Consider the following 19,504-nt stretch of genomic DNA (forward strand, 5'->3'; position numbering starts at 1 on the left):
TTTAGACCATTTAGAAAGTAGGACTGCATTACCTGCTTCCTTTATCCTTACAGATCTCATGGGATGCTGGATTTCATGTGTTTCAAAATACATATTGAAAAGTTCTTTCAGTTGTGCAGTTCTCTAAAGTGGGTTTCTAGGTTTCTGGGTTTGTTTGCTATGAAGCTATTTCTCAGTAACTGACAGAGTTCAGAGATTTTACATAACTTTGACTATTTCTGTAGCATACACCCATCTGATTGGCTTTTAAGTCTTCTGCTCTTACTGACTACTACTCATTATTATTTTATTTATTTGCTGTTGTTTATGAAAATAGTCCACCACCTGTCACTTCATTTAGGTGAAACAGGAAAAAGTTCTTTAAGGACATAGGGAAAAGCAAAGGAAACAAATGTGTCATCCGTTAAAAAGGCTTCAAACAAAACTGATTTCCCTTCCAAACTACTATTCTCCCTTTACTCTCCTGGAGTTTTGGGGAGAGGCATGCTGATAAAACTCATACTTTGAGGAAATCACAACCATTCTTTATTGCTTTAATCAGGGTATTGTAATTAAAAATACTGAGTCATTCAAGGACTTTGCTGAACTTTCCTCCCTATAGGGAGGACTAGGGGGAAAAACCCCAAAAGCCTTTTGTTCTTAACTCGAAAAATTCCTCCCTTAGTTGTATGGGATGATCTCCTTTTTTTCCCACCTCTATTATGAAATTTGACCTAACTACTCAAATCTTAAAATAACTTGAAGGTCTTCATGTTAAAAGCAGTCTGCTTCAGGGAGTAAGATATCAGATTGGAGTCAGAATCTGTTTCTGTCTCACATAGTTGATTTGTCCTGATCTTTGGCTTTTCTGTGTGCACTTTGTCTCTCTCTCTTTCTCTCTCTCTCTCTCTCTCTCTCTCTGCTATAGAAATGACTATTATCTCTTTGCCAAACTTCTTGTGTAATAGAAGCTTCGTCATTTGAATATGATTTATGATTAGTAACTAAGTAACAACTCAGCACTTCACTCTTGCTGTGGACTGTTAAATAATTTTCACTTCAAATTTCATTTTACAATCCCTTGGGCCTTGGATTTTATTCAGTGTAGTATTAAGTTACTGCCACAAACATAAAGCACCATTTTGTTATCATAATTATCTTGAGTAATCAGCAAATAACTTCTCTCCTACTGATATTTTTCTTTCCAAAGGAAGCTGGCCAAGACCCAAAACAATTATTCTACAGTTTAATATGAGAAGGATATATAGAGTGGATCTTAAACACCTGTGTGCATGCAGATGCTGTCCTTTATGTAAACATTTAGCTCTATATTGTATCATGTAATTCATATGATTCTGTTTTTGAAGAACATTAATCCAACAACAAATAATGTTTTAAGCCTATTAATAATACAGCTGACTGCTTTTTTTCTATTGTGTTTTCCCAGATGTTGACTTACTTTGCTGCATTTGAGGTGTTTTTTGAAGAAAATCTGCCAAAGTTATTTGCTCACTTCAAAAAAAATAACCTAACTCCAGACATCTATCTTATTGATTGGTAAGACTTTCAAAGTATAATTACCAATGTGCATACTGATGTATAGCTCCATGTTCATATTCATGACAAAAGTTAGAGTGCTGTTAGCTGTTTTGTATTCTTTTAAGATAAATACTTTATTTTCTGTTCAGTAACTGTGTTTTTATGTCAGTCCGAATCATCCCTACAGTGATACTTCTGTGATCTGTTTAACATTTGCCTAACCTTGAATTTGAAGCTAATTCTGAAATACAGCTGTATAGCAGTTTATCCCATATTTGCTACATATTTGAATTGATCTTCTGAGCAAATCTGTTAGCTTGTCTAATATTGTTACCTTCTAGTGCAGGTGTGTACCAGGGCATGTATTCAGACAATAATACTAGACTTGCATTAGATGTGTATAGTATGTCCTTCTGTAGAAAGAGTAGTTAAAACAGTGTTTCTGTCCACACAAGAAAAAGCCTAGTAGTTACAGAAAGGTAAACTTCTAGACTTTTGGCAGGATGAATTAACTCTTGGCTAGTGTCTTGCTCATATGTGAAACGATTTTGGTTCCTATTTAGAGGATCCCAGTACAGGCTTTCTAGAAACTATCTTGACATGGTCCATTCCAGTAGCAAAAGGGTGTTGGGTGGTTTTGAATAACTGTGGCTGTTTCATGTAGCGGGCAGGTTAGTTTTAATTTTTTTAATCGATGAAGCTGCCTTCTTTTTTAAATTCTAATGATATTAGAACTTTTTTCTTTAGAGAGGGGAAAAATAGCCAACGATCTTATTTGCAGCCCTGTCAAATTTCAGTATGGTATAAAGTACTCCAAACTGAATAACTGCATTTATGCCTCTCAGGTTTTGATTTGGTGGCAGCTAAAATGTCTCTCCTCAGCAAGCAAAACTTCAGCTGTTCGTGTCTAACTGGTTTGCTTTTAAACTGGCGAAAATGTCTGTTTTTACATATCTGACTACCTCCAGTAAAAGCTGAGATTCCCAGTAGTGACAGCATTTTTTTTTCCTGAGATTCATAAGTTGTTATTTTTGAAAACACTTATACTGGTCATGTGGTTCTATCTGAACCAAGCTCTCAATACCCTGGTGACTTTTAAGAGGAGTACTTTTAATTGTTAGCACTGAGGGTGTTGCTGATCTGCTATATGGAATTCTGTTTAGAGTCATTCAGTCTGATCCAACATCTAGAAATATGAATGCGTGAGTTTGCATAGCATCACAGAATGGCTGAGGTTGGAAGGGACCTCTGGAGACTGTCTAGTCCAGCCCCCCTGTTCAAAGCAGAGTCAACTAGAGTAGGTTACTCTAGACCATGTCCAGTTTGGTTTTGAACAGCTCCAAGGATGGAGCCTCCACAACCTCTTTGGGCAACCTCTTCCAGTGTTCGATCACCCTCACAGTAAAAAATAGTTATTTCTTATGCTTAAATGAAATTTCTTGTGTTTCAACTTGTGCCCGTTGCTTCTTGTCCTGTCACTGGATACCTCTGAGAAGAGAACTGGCAACACACTTCCTAATGCAGCCCAGGATGCTGTTGGCCTTCTCTGCCACGAGGACACAGTGCTGGCTCATGTTCAACTTGTCCCCTAGGACCCACACATCCTTTTCTGCAGAGCTGCTTTCCAACTGGTTGGCCCCCAGCCTGTAGCAGTGCATGGAATTATTACTACTCAGGTGCAGGACTTTCCACTTCCCCTTTGTTGAGCTTCATGAGATTCCTTTGGCCCATTTCTCCAGCCTGTCAAAGTCCCTCTGAATCACCTACCCGTCTGGTGTATCAGCCACTCCTCCTGGTTTTGTATCATCTGCAAACTTGCTGAGGGTACACTCTATCCCATCATCCAGGTCAGTAAGGAAGATGTTAAACAGCACTGGCCCCAGTATGGACTCCACTAGTGCCTGGCCTCCAGCTCGACTTTGTGCTGCTGATCACAACCCTTTGAGCTCACTAGTTCAGTCAGTTTTCAGTTCATCTCGTTTATCTAATCTGTGCTTCATCAGTTTGTCTATGAGGATGCTATGGGAGATAGTGTGAAAAGCCTTATTAAAATTGAGGTAAACAATATCCACTGCTCTCCATTCATCCACCAAGCCAGTCATCTCCTCATAGAAGGCTATCAGGTTGGTCAGGAAAGATTTCTCCTTCATAAGTCCATAACTACTCCCAATCACCTTGTCTTTCATGTTTCTGAAAATGGTTTCCAGGAGGATTTGCTCCATCAACTTCCTGGGAAAGGGGGTGAGTCTGTAGTTCCCTGGATCCTCCTCCTTGCCGTTTTTGAAGATAGGAGTAACATTTGTTCTCTTCCAGTCCTCAGGAACTTCCCCAATCACTTTGACCTTTCAAAGATAATCAAGAGTGGCTTCACAATGACATCAGCCGGCTCCCTCAGCACTTGTGGACGCATCACATCAGGTCACATGGACTTGTGTATGCCCAGTTTGTTCAGATGTTCCCTAACTTGATCCTCTTCCACCTTGTCTGGAGTGACTTACTGGAAGTAAGTCTTCCTTGTTCCAGATTTTCCCACTGGTCTCAAGGACCTGAGTTTCCTAAGGCCAGTCTCCTCAGTAAAGACTGAGGCAAAGAAGACATTGAGTACCTCTGCCTTTTCTGTGGTGTTTGCCATCAAGTCCCCTGTCCCATTCAGCAGCAGACCCACATTTTTCCTGGTCTTTTTGCTGCTGATGTGGCTGTAGAAGCCCTTGTTGCCCTTAACATCCTTTGTCAGATTAAAATTCATATGGGTTTTGTCTTTCCTAACCCTGGCCCTTCATGCTCAGGCAGTATCTCTATATTTCTTCTGGGTCATCCGGTCCTGCTTCCACCTCTTGTGCGCTTTTTTTATATTTGAGTTCTGTCAGGAGCTCCTTGTTCATCCATGCAGGCCTCTTGCAGCCTTTGCTTGATGACTTTGATTTTCACAGGTGTCTTGAACAGAAGACAGTGTAACATGGATTTTGTTCGACTTTGCTTTTACACTTTGGATTAAATTTTAATGCAACATGAATAGAGGTAAGAGGGGAAGTGTGACAGGCTCATTTCTCCCAACATTCATAAAAACTATGAGAAAGATTTTTTTTATGACTGAAGACTGAGAAAATTAAACTGAACTAGATCTCTATAATGCGCAGACCAGGAGTATGCTGGAAAAATACTGGAATGGGATAGAAGGGAAGGAAGAGGGCAAGAGGCTGGTACATCTAGTGATAAGAGGAAAGATGTTGAAATTCTGTTAAGCCTCAGTGTTGCTAATAGCCTCTGTATGAAGCAAGCACTTGAATTAAAGGGATGTCAGAACAGGCAGACTGTAAACGTGCGGGAGAATAACTGATGAGACAACATTAAAATTACCAGATCGTTTTCTGCCTTAATGGATTACTAGCTATTGCAAATAAAGTGATTTTTAATGTAGGTGAGACTAAAAACATGCGTCTCCATGGTGTAGGAGTTGTTAATATCACTCTGTGTTAAGTTTGAGCTTTACATTTTAAACGAGATCCTGAAGAGAACAGCAGAAATTGGAGGTTTGGAAAAACAAGGCCTTGAGGAAATGATGAAGGCTTGCATTCCCCCTCAGGAATTTTGCTTTGGTAGACTAGTCTTTGTTACTTCTTCTTGAATGAAATTTTATTTGATCAGTTGTTCTCTCTGACCGCATTTGTAGCTAGAACAAGAAGAAATTGACTTATTTAAGAGCGAAGAACTGGAATGCTGAAGTCTGAGTTTGTGAGACACACTGGACCCCCTCCCTTCTCCTTCCTTCTTCAGGTGTTGTTAAGAATACTTGAAAAACTTCTGTCAGGAGTGATTGTGGATGGTGATTCTCAAGCTTTTTGAACCAATGGACTGGCAGTTCTCAGCATTTCTTGCTGACTACCTGCACTAAAGCAGTATATTTTAATCCCAAGGACTACTGCCTATGTTTCCCCTCCCACCCCCATAGGATCACAACACTAAGATGATTTTGCTCAGAAATGTGGACTAGTTGAGGTAGGTCCCCAGCTCCTATCCAGTCTTTGTTATTAAACCTTTTTATACTGCTTATTAAAGCAATATTAAACTTTTTTCATACTTGTCTGCACTAGACAGCTTGTCCCACTCTGTCTTTACTTTTGCTAGATAGTGGGGTTGGTGTTTAACTGCATAATATTTAGGTACAATATTTAGATATAGGTACTTTCTCCTTTCAAATCCTTTGATCCCATAGGAAGCAGATTTAGATTTGCTTTCTTGTGGCCACTAGCACCTGAAAAAGAACTGAGGTTTATATGCCTGCTCTCCTACGTTACAATTAGTAGGATATTGGAGAGAAAGCAATATAGAAAAGATGCAAGGAAAAAGATGGGTCTGTGTTCTCAAAAGTGACTAACTATTAAGGCAAAGGACTTCTGAAAATTTTGTTTGAGGTTGCCCATAGTTCATGAATGGCAGCCATTTAAATTTGACAGTGAATTTGCTGTAGTAAAAATATCACTCCATGAAAAACAGAACCATTCTGGAAAGATACAAATGAGGTTTCATTATTTTTAAAGTTAGCGAAGAAGACTGCACAGTATTACGTGTACAGCTTTGCACCTGGTGAATTCTGAGTAGACAAGCCTTTTGGTTGTAGGTAAAAATCTCTGAAGCAGCCTTGCTCTAACAGCATCACTTTTATTTTAAATGCTTATTTGTTCTGAGCTCCAAAGGGACGCCTGCTGCTATTCTGGTGGCTGGCATGGTTACTGTGCAAGCCTGTATGCAGTAAATCTCAGTTGGTGCCAGCTCTGGGAGGGTTCCAGTAGCCACTGTTGCACAGACCAGTTGCTGGGAAACCCTCCTGCTCCTGCTGCAATTACAGTTGAATTAACTAGTCTCTGTTGTGCTGCTCCGTGTAACTTCGGTGCCACAGGGAATGGCGATAAAATTGTTGTGCTTAAATCATTTGCTGAAGAGATACATTCCAAGAAAAAGGAAGGCCATGTATATAGATGGGACCAGATATGCAAATGGTGTAACACTGCTGGCATTTTCTGGGTTTGGTAGAGGTTTTAGAGAACGGAGCTCTCCTGTCAGCTCCGTTCCATTACCGTGTTCCATGATGGGAAGACTTAAAGGATTTAAGAATTTAATTAAAAGGTATAGTGCAATGATTTTCAGTGGATACCTGCCAGGAGTAAGGCATCTCTTTTATAAAGCATGTATTTGCTTCAAGCCAGAATTCCAACTGCTAAATCTCATAGTAAAAATTCAAAAGCTAGACAGATTTTTACTTTTTGGGGGAATATAAAGTGAATCAAACATGAGAGGGCTGTAAAGAGCAATGTGTGGTCAGGTTCACAGAGAACAGAGGGGAAATAGTGTGTCTGAATAGCCCATTTTTGGCCACCTCAAGTAGAAGCCTGTGGAGAAGCGGACTCAGCTCTCTGTCAGCTGATTTACAACAAGCTCTTTTGAGGAGAGCAAAATGTGGATTTGCAAAGGATGCATGCTGTCTATTTATGGCCTGCTGCTGCTATACAAATATCTCTTTATCTCCCTACTCAGAAAAATGGTTTTGGCAATAATGATAGCCAAAGGCTTTGTTTGCACTGATGGATTTATCAGTGGTTCTTTAGTATTGTATTGACTGTGATTATGTTCTGTAAACACTGACTTTCTGTTGACACCATGCGCTTGTTATGATAAACCTCCAAGCCACTCTGTTTATGTGGATGTTTGTAGTGGGTGCTTCTTTGGAGGTGTTTATAGTCTTGCTATGTATTACAGTAAGAAAAACGTAGTCCATGATATTCCAGTAATACTCTACCCCGTTAGACCCCTTCCTTCCCCCAGTGAAGCTTAAAATGATACTTTGAATGCATGCCTCCCTCTCAAAGGAAAAATCAAGCAGAAACCTGCTGCTTGGCCTGTAATTCTATCCAGAGGATTTTGGTGACATTCTCCTTTTCTGAATCAGAGTTGTTACTGGACTTCCTTGACAAAATTAGGGTCTTCAGCCCAACTTAGTATGCTGATCCTCGTGTCGTTACAGGTTATGATGGAATCAACTGAAATACTGCATTACTGTGTAGTACGCCTAGGTGAGACCAAGGCTTATTGGGTGCTTCTGATTTGTTGGATATTTTTGATCAAAAAAAAATAGAGTATTTGTATTATATTGGTAGATTTTTAGAATGCAGTCAGAGTTTTACTGAGTGATAAAAGGTTGCTCTGTTGCAGTCAGTATGTATAATACATAACATTTAAGTCTTTCTTTCCCCTCCACCTTCTTTTAATTGTAGTGAGTTGGCTAAAATTGTGCTAAGAAAATGGTTACCAAAAAGCCTATTCAAATAACACGAAAGCTGCTAATGAAAAAAGAGATGTCACTATACAATAATGCAGGAACACTTAAAGATGCAATCTTTTTCCCAAAGCAGGTGTAATTGATACAAAATGTAACAACTGAGAACTAGAACCAGGATGAAGGAGGGACGATCTGGGACTAAGACTCTAAACTGAGTTAGTTCAGCAGTTCACACAACTGAACTCAGCTGTAGAAATATTTCTGTGCTGTTAAAGACATGGCAGAAGAATGTGTAGTGCAAGAATATATAAGATCAGATCTGCATGAGAGTTGGTGTGCATGAGCTGCTGGTCCAAATTCTGGCATACCTGTCTTCAGCCCTATTGCTAATGATGTCTTATCAAGACTTTTTTTTTGAATTGAATTGAATCGAAAACAGCAGTGCATGTGATTATCATGGTAGCAGTGCTGTCTCGGTGAGATTCTGGTCAGATGCTTTCCCTATGAGTGCTAAACCAGGCAGCACTTCATGTGTCTAGCTCAAAGTGCGCTTTCCTCATAAGCGGGCCTGGGAGGAGCAGGAGCATCTAGTACTTGCTTTTTCCTTATCTGAACAGATGTCAGCCAGTAGCCTGCATTTATGCTACTTCAACACTGGACATCTACCTCTGTACTAGCTAACTATTTTGTCCGTACCTGGGACTTTTAGTGAGTTGGAAGAGAACTGCGAGTAGAAATTCATCCTGCAGGAAAGTTAAAGTTAAAGCAGATCATATGCAAGTAGTGTGCTAGGACTGCTGAGAGCCAGTGGTCTCATTGTTTTAGTCTAGCAGCTGTTTTATTACTTGTCATAAATTTCAGTTGGGATTCAGTGTAGTAGCTCAGATGTGTAATAAAATTATCTTTCAGCAGGAAATATTTCAAAGGAGCATGTGCTATATCCATTCTTACCACCAATGATTCTTACTGTTTCATTCCCTGTTCTAGGGGGCCCAATCTCCATTCCTAGGGCTTGATGCATTTAATTCCACACTGGTATTAATGAAAGTTAATTGCCTTGCAAATTCCTTGCAAATTGCACTTCCTTGCAAATTATAAAGAGATCAATTTGAAGTGACAGGTTTTTTGATGTGAATAAATCTTTTCTTACAAAGAAGAGTAGAGCTCTAATGTAAATATTTCTTCTGACAGTTTATTTTCTGTATAGTTGCAGATTTAATACACATAGGTTATTCAGGTTAGGTCTGAATCATCACAACAGAAAAGCTTTTGTCAATAAAAACAGCAAAAAAAAAAAAAAAGGCGTTGTTACTCATCTTTAACCAGGTTTAATCTCTAGCTGAGTGTTTCCCTGTTACCTGGTGACCAGGAAAGGACTCGGTTGAATTACTTCCTATTACATTGTTCTGTTGAAATAGAAAACCTGTTGCTGTTTCCTCTGTGTGTGTATATATAGTCAACAAGTCTTAATTCTGCTGTGTAAGTATTCTGTAGCAAGGCATTTTTATAGGGAATGTGACTGTACAAAAAAGTATATATGGAGTCTGCAACAAGACAGTCTGTTAAAATCCAAAAGAAGGGACTTTTATCATGCAATTCTTATTTTGTGTATATATAAACACTTTTTTCATTCCAGACTCTGCCCCTTATTTGCTTACTTTAAATAATTTAGCTTTTTGGAGAACAGATATTTTCATGATTTCTACTTCTAAAAAACACTGTCGTCAGATGTAAATATAGAAAAAAGTAAAATAGCACAAGTTCCTAAACCTGCAATTTTCTTGTCATCTGATTTTGTGCAAATGGTTTAAGCTCATCTTGCGGCTTGTAAAATCGTATTTTAAAGTATGCTGACTTACTGAAAAGCTTGATACTTGATGACACATCATTCAAATAATCTTATATAGTAAACAGCAGATACTGCATAAAACCTTTAGTTATTAGAATTTGGTGTGAAAATACAGATGTAGAACATGGAGGGGGGAATATATATATGCATATATAAAAATATTCTGATGTTCCATTGTAATTTTTTATGTTAAGCCCAATTTCCTAAATAAGGAAGGGGGAGGAGGGGGCAAGGGAAGAAAAATCTTAAACACAAGAGAACTACTGTTTCATTCAGCATACTTTAAAACACATTTTATGTGTTAAAGATGTGAGATTTTATTTATGTTAGAGGTTTTGCTGACCTCTGCTGGAGCAAGAATTATTTGCAGTTTTCGGAGTGCCAGAAAATGTTTCTCTGTACATTGTAGCCGTAGTGAAATGTTGCATCTTTAAATTCTGAAGGGAAAATTCACTCCAACTCCTTTTCCTGCTATACTATAACATGGTTCCAGTAATTTTTATTCCTCTCTTCATGTGCTGTTAGGGTGGTGTTAGTAGCAATGAAAACAGATCTGCCCTCTAGCAAAATGTGAATACAGGAGAGACTTGGGAATATTTTCTTCTTTGCTTCAAGGATGTCAGTGCTATGATGAAGAGAGAAACGTGCTCCTGGCAATTATGGGAATGCGGGCTTAGCGACTGGGAGGAGGTTCTTGCTTCTGCTGTTACATTTACTCTTTGGGGATCCCATCCATTCAAGTAGGCCGAGTCACAGCTATCCACTCCTTCTCTCTGGATATCTTGCCCATCTCCCTCAACTCACTGGAGTCTAAACTGATCTTTCCTCCAAAATTCATGCTCTTACTATTTTGCCAGTCAATCCAACCTGGAACCCAAAGATAATTTCAAGTTCTACTTCACCTGATTCACAAAACTTCCTTTGCAGCATGTCTTAAGATTCGGCTCTCTATGTTCACACAGCTAAAACTGCACAAATCCTCATGTCCCGAAGTGATGATTAAATATTCCTTTGATTTATACCTGTGCCCCGTCCATATCCATCATAAAATTTTGTATATTATTTCTTCCAGTGTGATCTGAGAGGCTTGAATTTGCAGACTCACATTCATAGCAAAATGTCTTAACTGTTGTACCAGTTTAGTACAGTTTTGATTCATGTATTGTTTTGCAGCATCTGATAGAAGTACTTTTGATATATATATGTATATAAAATATATATATATATAAAAAAGGAATAATCAGTTATAAAACTTCGACAAATCTCAAACTCACTAATGAGCAGTCCGTGTATTTCTGTAGTCTTTTTAGATGTTTTTCTTATGCGAAAACGCTGACGTTTTTACTGTTTTTTCAGGATATTCACATTGTACAGCAAATCTTTGCCACTAGACTTGGCATGTCGTGTCTGGGATGTGTTCTGCCGTGATGGAGAAGAGTTCTTATTCCGTACAGCCTTGGGAATATTAAAACTTTTTGAAGATATTTTGACCAAAATGGACTTCATTCATATAGCCCAGTTTCTAACAAAGCTACCAGAAGATTTGCCTTCAGAAGAATTCTTCACATCTATTGCTGCCATTCAGATGCAAAGTAGAAACAAAAAATGGGCTCAGGTAAAGAGGGTGTGGGCAAATCTTTGATAAAGAGGTGATTGTAGTGTACTCATGAAAATGGGGTTTGGCAACACCTGGAAGAATATTTTAGCGGAGCTATTATTTGATTTTACAGTTGGGTAGGACTATGTAGCTTGCTCCATGCTTTTAGTATACGTTCAGGTGAGAGGATTGCCTGAGCTTTTCTCCTCTGGAAAGGGAGAGCTCAGTCACGATTCCAAATGGAAATGTTGGATGGAGTTGATGAAGTATCATACAACTTTTTTCATTTATTAATTACAAAGGATGCTAGTAGTGCTAGAATTTGACATTTAAAAGCAGAAATTCACTTTTTGGGAAACGATAATGATTTGTCAGCGCCCATCACCAGATACAAAGTCATTATCTTCGTATTCTTGGGGACATAGTTTGCATAACTGAAGAAAAAATGCTGGTGAACTGTGGTGCAGAGAGGTATCAAGCTGAATCAGCTTGCTGCAGGGTTGGTACTGGCTGAGATCTTACATACCTTACATACACCAACTGTCTTTCGTCATCATAGTTGCATTATTGAAGGAGTTTCCATCAAGAAGGCCTTTTCACTCCCTTCAACCTGCTGTTCTTTTCCAAGCCAGAAGTGGTTAGGAGCTAAGGATTTGGTTGCCAGTTGTACACACTAGTACTTCTCAGTTGCTGAGATTCTACTACTGAACTGGCCTAGAAACAATAACAGGACAAAGAGTGTATGGGATTTTGTTTTCTTTTACTAAGATGCTGATTGTGGTGGCCTTGTCCTTCTCTTCAGTCTTTAAAGTTCACCAGGATGAACTTTGACTCAGGAGTCTGAACTTTGCTTTTCCAGGATGGACAGGCTTTAGGCAGTGTGTGACCTGATTGCACAGGTGGACTCATAGCAGTGGCATGGGGAAGTAGTATCTGGCAGTGCTGGCGCCTGTGGCAGCACGCACCCACACATATGAGAAGTGCAGCTGCAGTTGGTATGCTTCCTAGGCACGTAATTTGTTCTGACAGTGACTATTGCTCAAGAAGTCAGATGCCGTGTTATAGTATCTGCCTGTTCTCAGCAGGGAAATACCTCTTTGTGTTACCAAAATCAAGGTCAAGCATGGTGGGTGTACCACTTTTAAGGTAAACTCTTAGGTGGACTGACTGCCCAGAGGCACTGGTTCCCAGAGGAATTAAAATGCTCTTAAACTTAGAAAAGCGGGCTTTGTGTTCCCATCTCTGGTGTCATCTTGTTCAGTTGCAGTGACTGTACCACATAAGCAAGCAGTGTAGCATTAAGTGCTGTCCTCTTTGTACAAATATATTTAACTGTATGGAACTAAGACATCAAATTCAGATGTGCATTTCAGCAGTTGGTGTACTTGGCATTCTGAATACCCCCACCTACTGAGCCTTTCACCTTGCTGTACCATAATTATTATGCTCCTGGTATCCTGTGAGCCATATTCTGGGATGACACTGTCTAGAGCTAATGTATGTAGGACCTCATCTAAAATGTTATGGGCTGCTTATGAACTGGAATACAGTTCCCACAATCCTGGTTCCCTCATCAGACAGGCTGATGTATACTTTCCTTCTCACTCCATTTTCCCTTGATCACTCTGATAATTTGATAGGGAAGACTGAAAGGAGTCCTGGTAAATTATGGCCACGGTGCTTCTGGTAACACGGCCTTGAGTTATCAACAGGAAGTGTGCAGGCTCCATTCTTCTGCTGGAGTTACCAACAAAGAACTGCATGGTCTTGTGCCAACACAATCTTAGGCCGAGATGTGAATGTCATACCCACTGCTGCTTCATTGACAGTCGAGAAATACAGGTGGTAAAATAGATCACACTCTTGGCTTAGCATTTCTGCAATCTGTATGCTTCAGATCTTAGCTCCATCAAGTTTTCCAAATGACTAAGGAATATGAGCTCTCTTTTAGCTTGCTTAAGGTCTGTATCTTATGCTTTCCTGGATGGGTGTTTCAGTGCCATTCTAAAGCTTCTGAAAATGGTTAATTTTTTCCATCAAGAACATTGTCACTACAGCGCTTAAAATGCTCATGAGCTCATTGATTGAGTAGCTGTTGATTTACTCTGAGCCTCTTTGAAGAGCGTCTGGGTGAAAAATCTCTTGAATTCTAGAAATTGTTGAATGGCCAGCCAGCTGCAGCTCTATTCATACCTTTATTGAACTCTCGTTGCAACAGCTATGGGTGTTTTTGCAGTAGTGTAGGCAGTAACTGTGTGATCACTCTGTGAATGATTTAGGCCCACCTCCTGTTAATTCTGATGGTGCAGAACTTTGTTTGAAGTTGCCCATAATGTAAATGTAAATTAGACTGTTGATCAGAGAAAGAAAAGAAGGTTGCTTCCCTGTAACTGCAGTTCTCTGAGATGAAATGTCTGTAAGTACATTCAATTCCAGGCTGATTCTTGGGGATGCTGCTGTACTACTTCAGTGGAAGAACAACCAGACAGCAGGGAATGCATTCCAATTAAACAGCATGAGAAACTGAGTATCAGTGTGCTCTCTACAAGTCATGAGGGCTAAGGAAACAAAGTTATGCATCAGATAATAGGGAATATAAATTTCCAGTCTGAATGTAAATGTGAATGTTTTTGATTCAGAAAAGTTTACATAAACAGACCTGGAGACAAAATGATGTGCTCTAGACAAGCACCAATCAGTGCTATGGTAATTCTGTCCTGAACTCTTGGATAGCGTCATACTGTTTAGGCTGCTCAGTTGCTGTGTTTTTGAACAGTTCATTTATCCTGATAATTATAACTTCTTCTCAGGCAGCTTCTTTTAATAGTGATAGACTTCTATAATCTGGGTAGGAAATTAAGAATCTAATATCCAGGTTTCAAAGTGTGTATGTAAGAGGTTAGCTAAAACCCTTTTTTTGTTTCTGAATCTATTCAAACTTATCATACCCCAAGGACTTGAGAGAGGTTGCATTCAGTGGAAAGGCTTTCTAAATTTGTTTACTTTTAATAGTTAAAATGGTATTGTTTAGAGGTAATTAAATAGGAAATTCTTCAAACAATGATTTATTGAGTCACTTTTAAAATCTAATACTTTTTTTTCCTCTCTCGCTTCTTGAAATGCCTAGGTACTGGCTGCTCTGCAGAAAGATAACCGGGAAATGGAAAAAGGAAGTCCTTCACTCAAACGTTAAAACTATGGTTGCCTCAAGTGACTCACTGGAAAAAGATCTAAGTGGCAAAAGTATTGAGTATAGTTTGACATATATGAGCCTGCAAATCAAAGTGTTATTTCAGAGTTTTGTTTAGCAGTAGGATAGCCTTAAAAGGGAGAGAGGGAGGAAAAAGGAAACCTAGGCTTAGCCTTAAACTTTTAGTAGAATGAGCATTTGCAGTGGACAGCATCCTATTCTGTACTTCTGATGAGTGCAATGAAACAAAACAATATTAATTTTTTAGGGTTTTTTAATTTAATTTTTTATCATGTTTTAAAACATTGGGCATTCAGCAATGTTGATTGCTTTGAAAGCTATTTCCCAATTTAATTCTTAGGCAGGATATACTTCCCATACCCATAACAGTAGCTGGATCTGGTTTTTAAATAACTGGTGCTGGAGTTTATAGTTAAAAGATGTTAAGGACCATTTCTTTAGAAAAGCTTCTTGTGTTTTTTGTTTCTTGTAGGCTGTAGGTCCCATTTACCAAAGAAATCACATACACACAGAACTACATTCCATTCTTTAACCAAAAAAAAAAAAAGTAGTAGTAGAAAATAAACTTGGAAGAGAAGTCACACTAGCAGTGCAAAGCATTTTTTATTTTTTTTTTCCCAAGCTGCCTTGCAAATCTGTGTTTCCAGTCTGGATGCGTATGAAAAATGTTCCATTAATCCAATTAGATTTCAGACTTGCCAGAGGGTTTCTAGTATTAAGCTGCTACTGTTTCCCAATTATACTCTTGCTTTCCTCTACGTAAAAACAGGTCATATACTACTAAACGCATGCTTCCATCTCTCTCTCTTCTGGGGCAGTGCCGTTTCAGGGTGCTTTGGCCTACCAGCTACTTACTCCTATGCCATCTCTCCAGTTATGCTAATAAAATTTTTTGTGAGCTGAACAAACAAATCTGAGAAATAGTTAAAAACAATTTTTATAGTAGCTTTTAACCCAGTTGTGCTCTGGCAAAACTGAGACGGCTGGTATATGGGAGAACTTACACAGGCCAACTTTGCTGCTGAACAGAAATGGCTGTGTCAAACTCTTTAAGCTGCTGATGCCACAGTGGAAATGGGTTTGTGGAGCTGAACTCTGTAGTGATGAGCGAGAGAAGTTTATCAAGGAATGTGTCAGACACATACCAGCATAATACAGGATAAGTAAAAGCTGTCATTTGTAGTTCCTTTCTAGGATAATTGTTTTGCCCAGCCTGTAATGCGTGTGAGCAAGTTACAGAGACGGCAAACTGCAGTTGCGTATTTGTTACACAGCTTAAATTCTCTCTGCGTTCAGCTGAATGTTTGAGTGTAAATCAGGAGTGCCTGTGATTTACAAGAATGTTTATTGCATAATGTATAGCGTAAAATCTATTTTATAAATAATGACTATCACTGAAAAGGGAAACTAACTGAAGCAATATATGTATTTAGCTGTAAACAGGAATTACTAAATCTTCTTGCTCTACGGTCTTATGTTTCCCATTGGTCTTCAGTCTGTTTTATGCTGTTTTAGTATTGTATGAAATGCAAATGTGCAAGAGAATTGAAGAACTAAAAAAAATGGGAATAATAGTTGCAAATTGCTCAACTCCAAATGCAAAACACACAAAATATAAAAACTGTGGGACATGCGCAAATTACTGTCCTTTAGTACAAGAACATTATTTGTGCAAGTGATACTTGGACTGTAATATCAAAAGACTGAAATGCAAAAATTCCTTCAAGTGTTGGAGGACTCCTAATCACTTTGAAAGATCTGTAATGCAAATGCAGCTTGCAAGTCTGTTACCTCATTGGCCTCTTTTCAAGTCCACTTTGTGTACCTAGTTTAATGGATTTTTTTGTTAGCTATCTTAATTTCTCCAGAAGACTTCTTCTAGGCCTCACTTACTGAAAAGAGCCTTCAAAATGTTGCTATAAATACATCCTAATTCTCCCAGAATTTGCATAGCTTTGGTTCTTTAATGACTGGTACTTGTATGCTACATGCTTTGAAGTGCAATAGAAAGCTGGAAGGTCAGTAGGTGTTTTTTTTTGTTTGTTTTTAATATTACATTTTCTATTACTACAACAAACATGCCTTTTTGTGAAGGGTGTGAGAGGCCTAACATCTGAAACATTTGCACTATACTTTTAAATGGTTTATTAAGCATACACACAGCTTTATCCTCCATATACATGTGTTAGGTGGTACTGTAACTGGCTTTGTAATTTAAGTCTTCATTGCAACTAGATGTGTATTTCCTTTTAAACCAAGTCTCCAACGAGTATGGCTCCCTTGTCCTGTTAGAAGGCATTCTTCAGCCACTATGTATCTCTGCAGCCATCTCCAGCAGTTCTTCTTTTTCTCTTCTCAACAAAATGTTGAATGTAACACTGAAAATGGGCTTAGTTGTGGGAAAAGGCCTGCTGCAGCACTCTTGCACTGTTGTTACTTGCAAATGTAATTATTTTCGTTCTGTGATTTGATCTTTCTGTTCTTAGAAGATGTATATATTTTCTAAATGATTTCTTTGTGTATATAAGGTATGTTCTTTAATGAAGAAAAGCAATGCAATAAGGAGCTTTGCACAGTTTGTTTTCAAACAAAATGCATTTGAAGAAAAAATTTCACCTGCCTAAAGATGCAATTGTTTCAACTTCAGTAACTTGATTTGAAGATGAGCTTGAATTTTGATAAAAACAGAGATGTGTGGTAATGGCATAGAATTACTTGCCACTAAGCTTTTTAAGTTTCTTGCAGCATACCAAATCTCTTAATTAGCTATTAAAGGTTTCTGTAATAAATTCAGGGATTGCATAAAAGATTTTGACAATTTTATTGTTCAGGTGCTTGAGAGTATCTGTAACATGATGCAGGAGACTTTCCCCTCATTCAGCAAGTGTCTCCATCAAGGAAACTTTTCTTTTTGTCATGGATTTAAAGAAAAATAAAAATGCTGTAATACATCAGAAATCTGCAACTATCACTGCACATGCAGCAGATTAGAGAAACCAGAAAACTTCAACCAGGTTTGGAATTCTGTGCAACTTGCACTTTATAATAAAGCCGTTTTGCAACTTCAGTCAGTAATCAGTCATTAAAATGTGTCGTTTAGTAAAGAATCATTTTAAAAGATACTTTATAACAGCTTATTTTTGAATGTTTTAAAAACTAGAATGACATGTAGAGAACTGTTGATACATCCCCTGTACATCATGTTTAAATTGTTTTTATGTAGCTATTGTTTAGATATGTGTATCAAACTGGAACTTTTTTCAACTGTAAATATATGGTTTTATTAAATAAAGTCATGTAAAGTTATCTTAATCACCTGTTGTCAGTGTAATTCAAAAATTAAAACTTTAAGTATCTGTCTGTTTACTCACAGGCTTCTTAGTAATTTTTGTCTGCCCAAAGTCCTGGGCTTTCAAGGCATTTAAATGTTGTAGTGAGAGGATTTTTTTTGGTGACGCTTCCCAAGATCTCATATTAAAACATATTTTATCACATGTAAAGGTGATATTTAGAAGATTTGCTCCTTACTGAGCCCATGGTCTAATCCATTTCATGTGCCTTTCTCTGGACTCGGTTTGAATCTTAGTGATACGATTATGAAAAATTAATGCAAATATAATAATAAAACACACTACTATGTATTGAGATGGTTGTGACACGCTCATAACTCAGGAATAGCTGCATACCTTGTCTTTTCTGGGTTTTCCAGGAAGAAATCGTGGTTTATTGTAGGTTTCATAATTACAAGGCGTTGTTGTGCTCAGTCTAAGGCAGCATTAATCCTTATGTAGGCGCACAACTCCAGAGACTAAATGGAGACGCTTCCTGCCTCTGAATTAACTGAAGAGGGGTTAAAATACCAAATACAAATGAAAGCTAGATAAAAACTGGGGATGAGGAGATAACAGTGGCGTAACAGAACTGCATGGGGAAAGCAAAGACTTGACTGATGCTGTTCTAGTTTCTCCTGTAAACACCTATCTCACTTCTTTGTACTGCAGTGTCTTAGTTTGATTTGCTTGGTTAGAACATAAAATCAGAATTGCCTTATATAAGCCTATACCAACTTCATTGATATTTATATTGCATGTATTACAGAAATTGCATAAATTGTTTAAAACTAGGTTTACTTTTCCTTATCTGTTTTCCCTGTACTAATTCTAATCTGCTTGAAGACAAGTGAGGTATTTTCCTGCAATGCTAGTAGATGAGGTTAGTAAATAGGAGGACATTTATCTTTACCACTTCCTGATGAAATGTCTTCCTATATTTATAGGAGGAAAATGGAGGAATCTGTGATCCTTGCATCTTTGGGGAGCTTTGGAGGGCCAGGATAACAACGGGTTGTCTCAACAGCTCAGTTCTGGGAAAAGAAGGCTGGAGGCAGTGTATGGAGTAAACAAATTTGTTTCAGTAGAAATATTTGGGTCAGGGACAGGGAATATACTGTGAATCTCATTAGCAACTGAAAGTCTTGCCTTTTCCAGATGTCAAAAGTGCAGCACTGAAAAGCATCTAAGATTTACCTTGCCTGCTTCTCATTCCCTTTACCCTTCTGCATTTGCTGCTTAATAATGTTAAAGAAGTTGAGGGAAGATTTCTGTGTCTTAAGCCAAAAGCAACGGGAAATGTAAAGAGAATTTCCCTGGCAGGAATTTGTAGTAGAAGTCAAAATAGATGAGAGTAACTCCCCCTCTCCCCCTTTTTTTTTGGGGGGGGGGATGACTGCTAATCATCCTTAATTCTTTATCAAAGCAGCAGAATGGCAAGAGGCTGCTCAACTTGCACAGTAGCCACCCTTAGGAGAACTCACATTTGGTAACTAGGCTTAAAGTGAAAGATACTGTTTATAATGTTTTTCAGGTTAAATGGTTTGCAGTTGCACTTCTTTACTATCCAGCAACAGATAGAGGAAGACTTGCTGGTATTTTGTAAAAAGTTTTCGAATATTAGTTTGGTAATCTCTCTTCATGAGTTTGGGAGCTAGTGACGACACAGAACACGTGAGGTATTTGTAGAACAAGAGTGTGCACTGTTTCACTGTTTCTATAATCA

General features: G+C 38.4%; 1 protein-coding gene across 1 annotated transcript in view; it reads left to right on the forward strand.

Moving 5' to 3' along the window:
• Positions 1-17,761, forward strand: part of TBC1D14 (TBC1 domain family member 14) — a 73,557-nt gene extending 55,796 nt beyond the window's left edge. The window contains exons 12-14 of the mRNA XM_067298260.1: positions 1,427-1,536; positions 10,998-11,256; positions 14,366-17,761. Coding sequence (XP_067154361.1) covers positions 1,427-1,536; positions 10,998-11,256; positions 14,366-14,431 — 435 coding nt within the window. The 3' untranslated portion in view covers positions 14,432-17,761. The remainder of the gene's footprint in view (positions 1-1,426; positions 1,537-10,997; positions 11,257-14,365) is intronic.
• The last annotated feature ends 1,743 nt before the right edge of the window (positions 17,762-19,504 follow it).

This window comes from Apteryx mantelli, chromosome 5 (assembly GCF_036417845.1).
Source record: "Apteryx mantelli isolate bAptMan1 chromosome 5, bAptMan1.hap1, whole genome shotgun sequence".
Lineage (NCBI taxonomy): Eukaryota > Metazoa > Chordata > Aves > Apterygiformes > Apterygidae > Apteryx > Apteryx mantelli.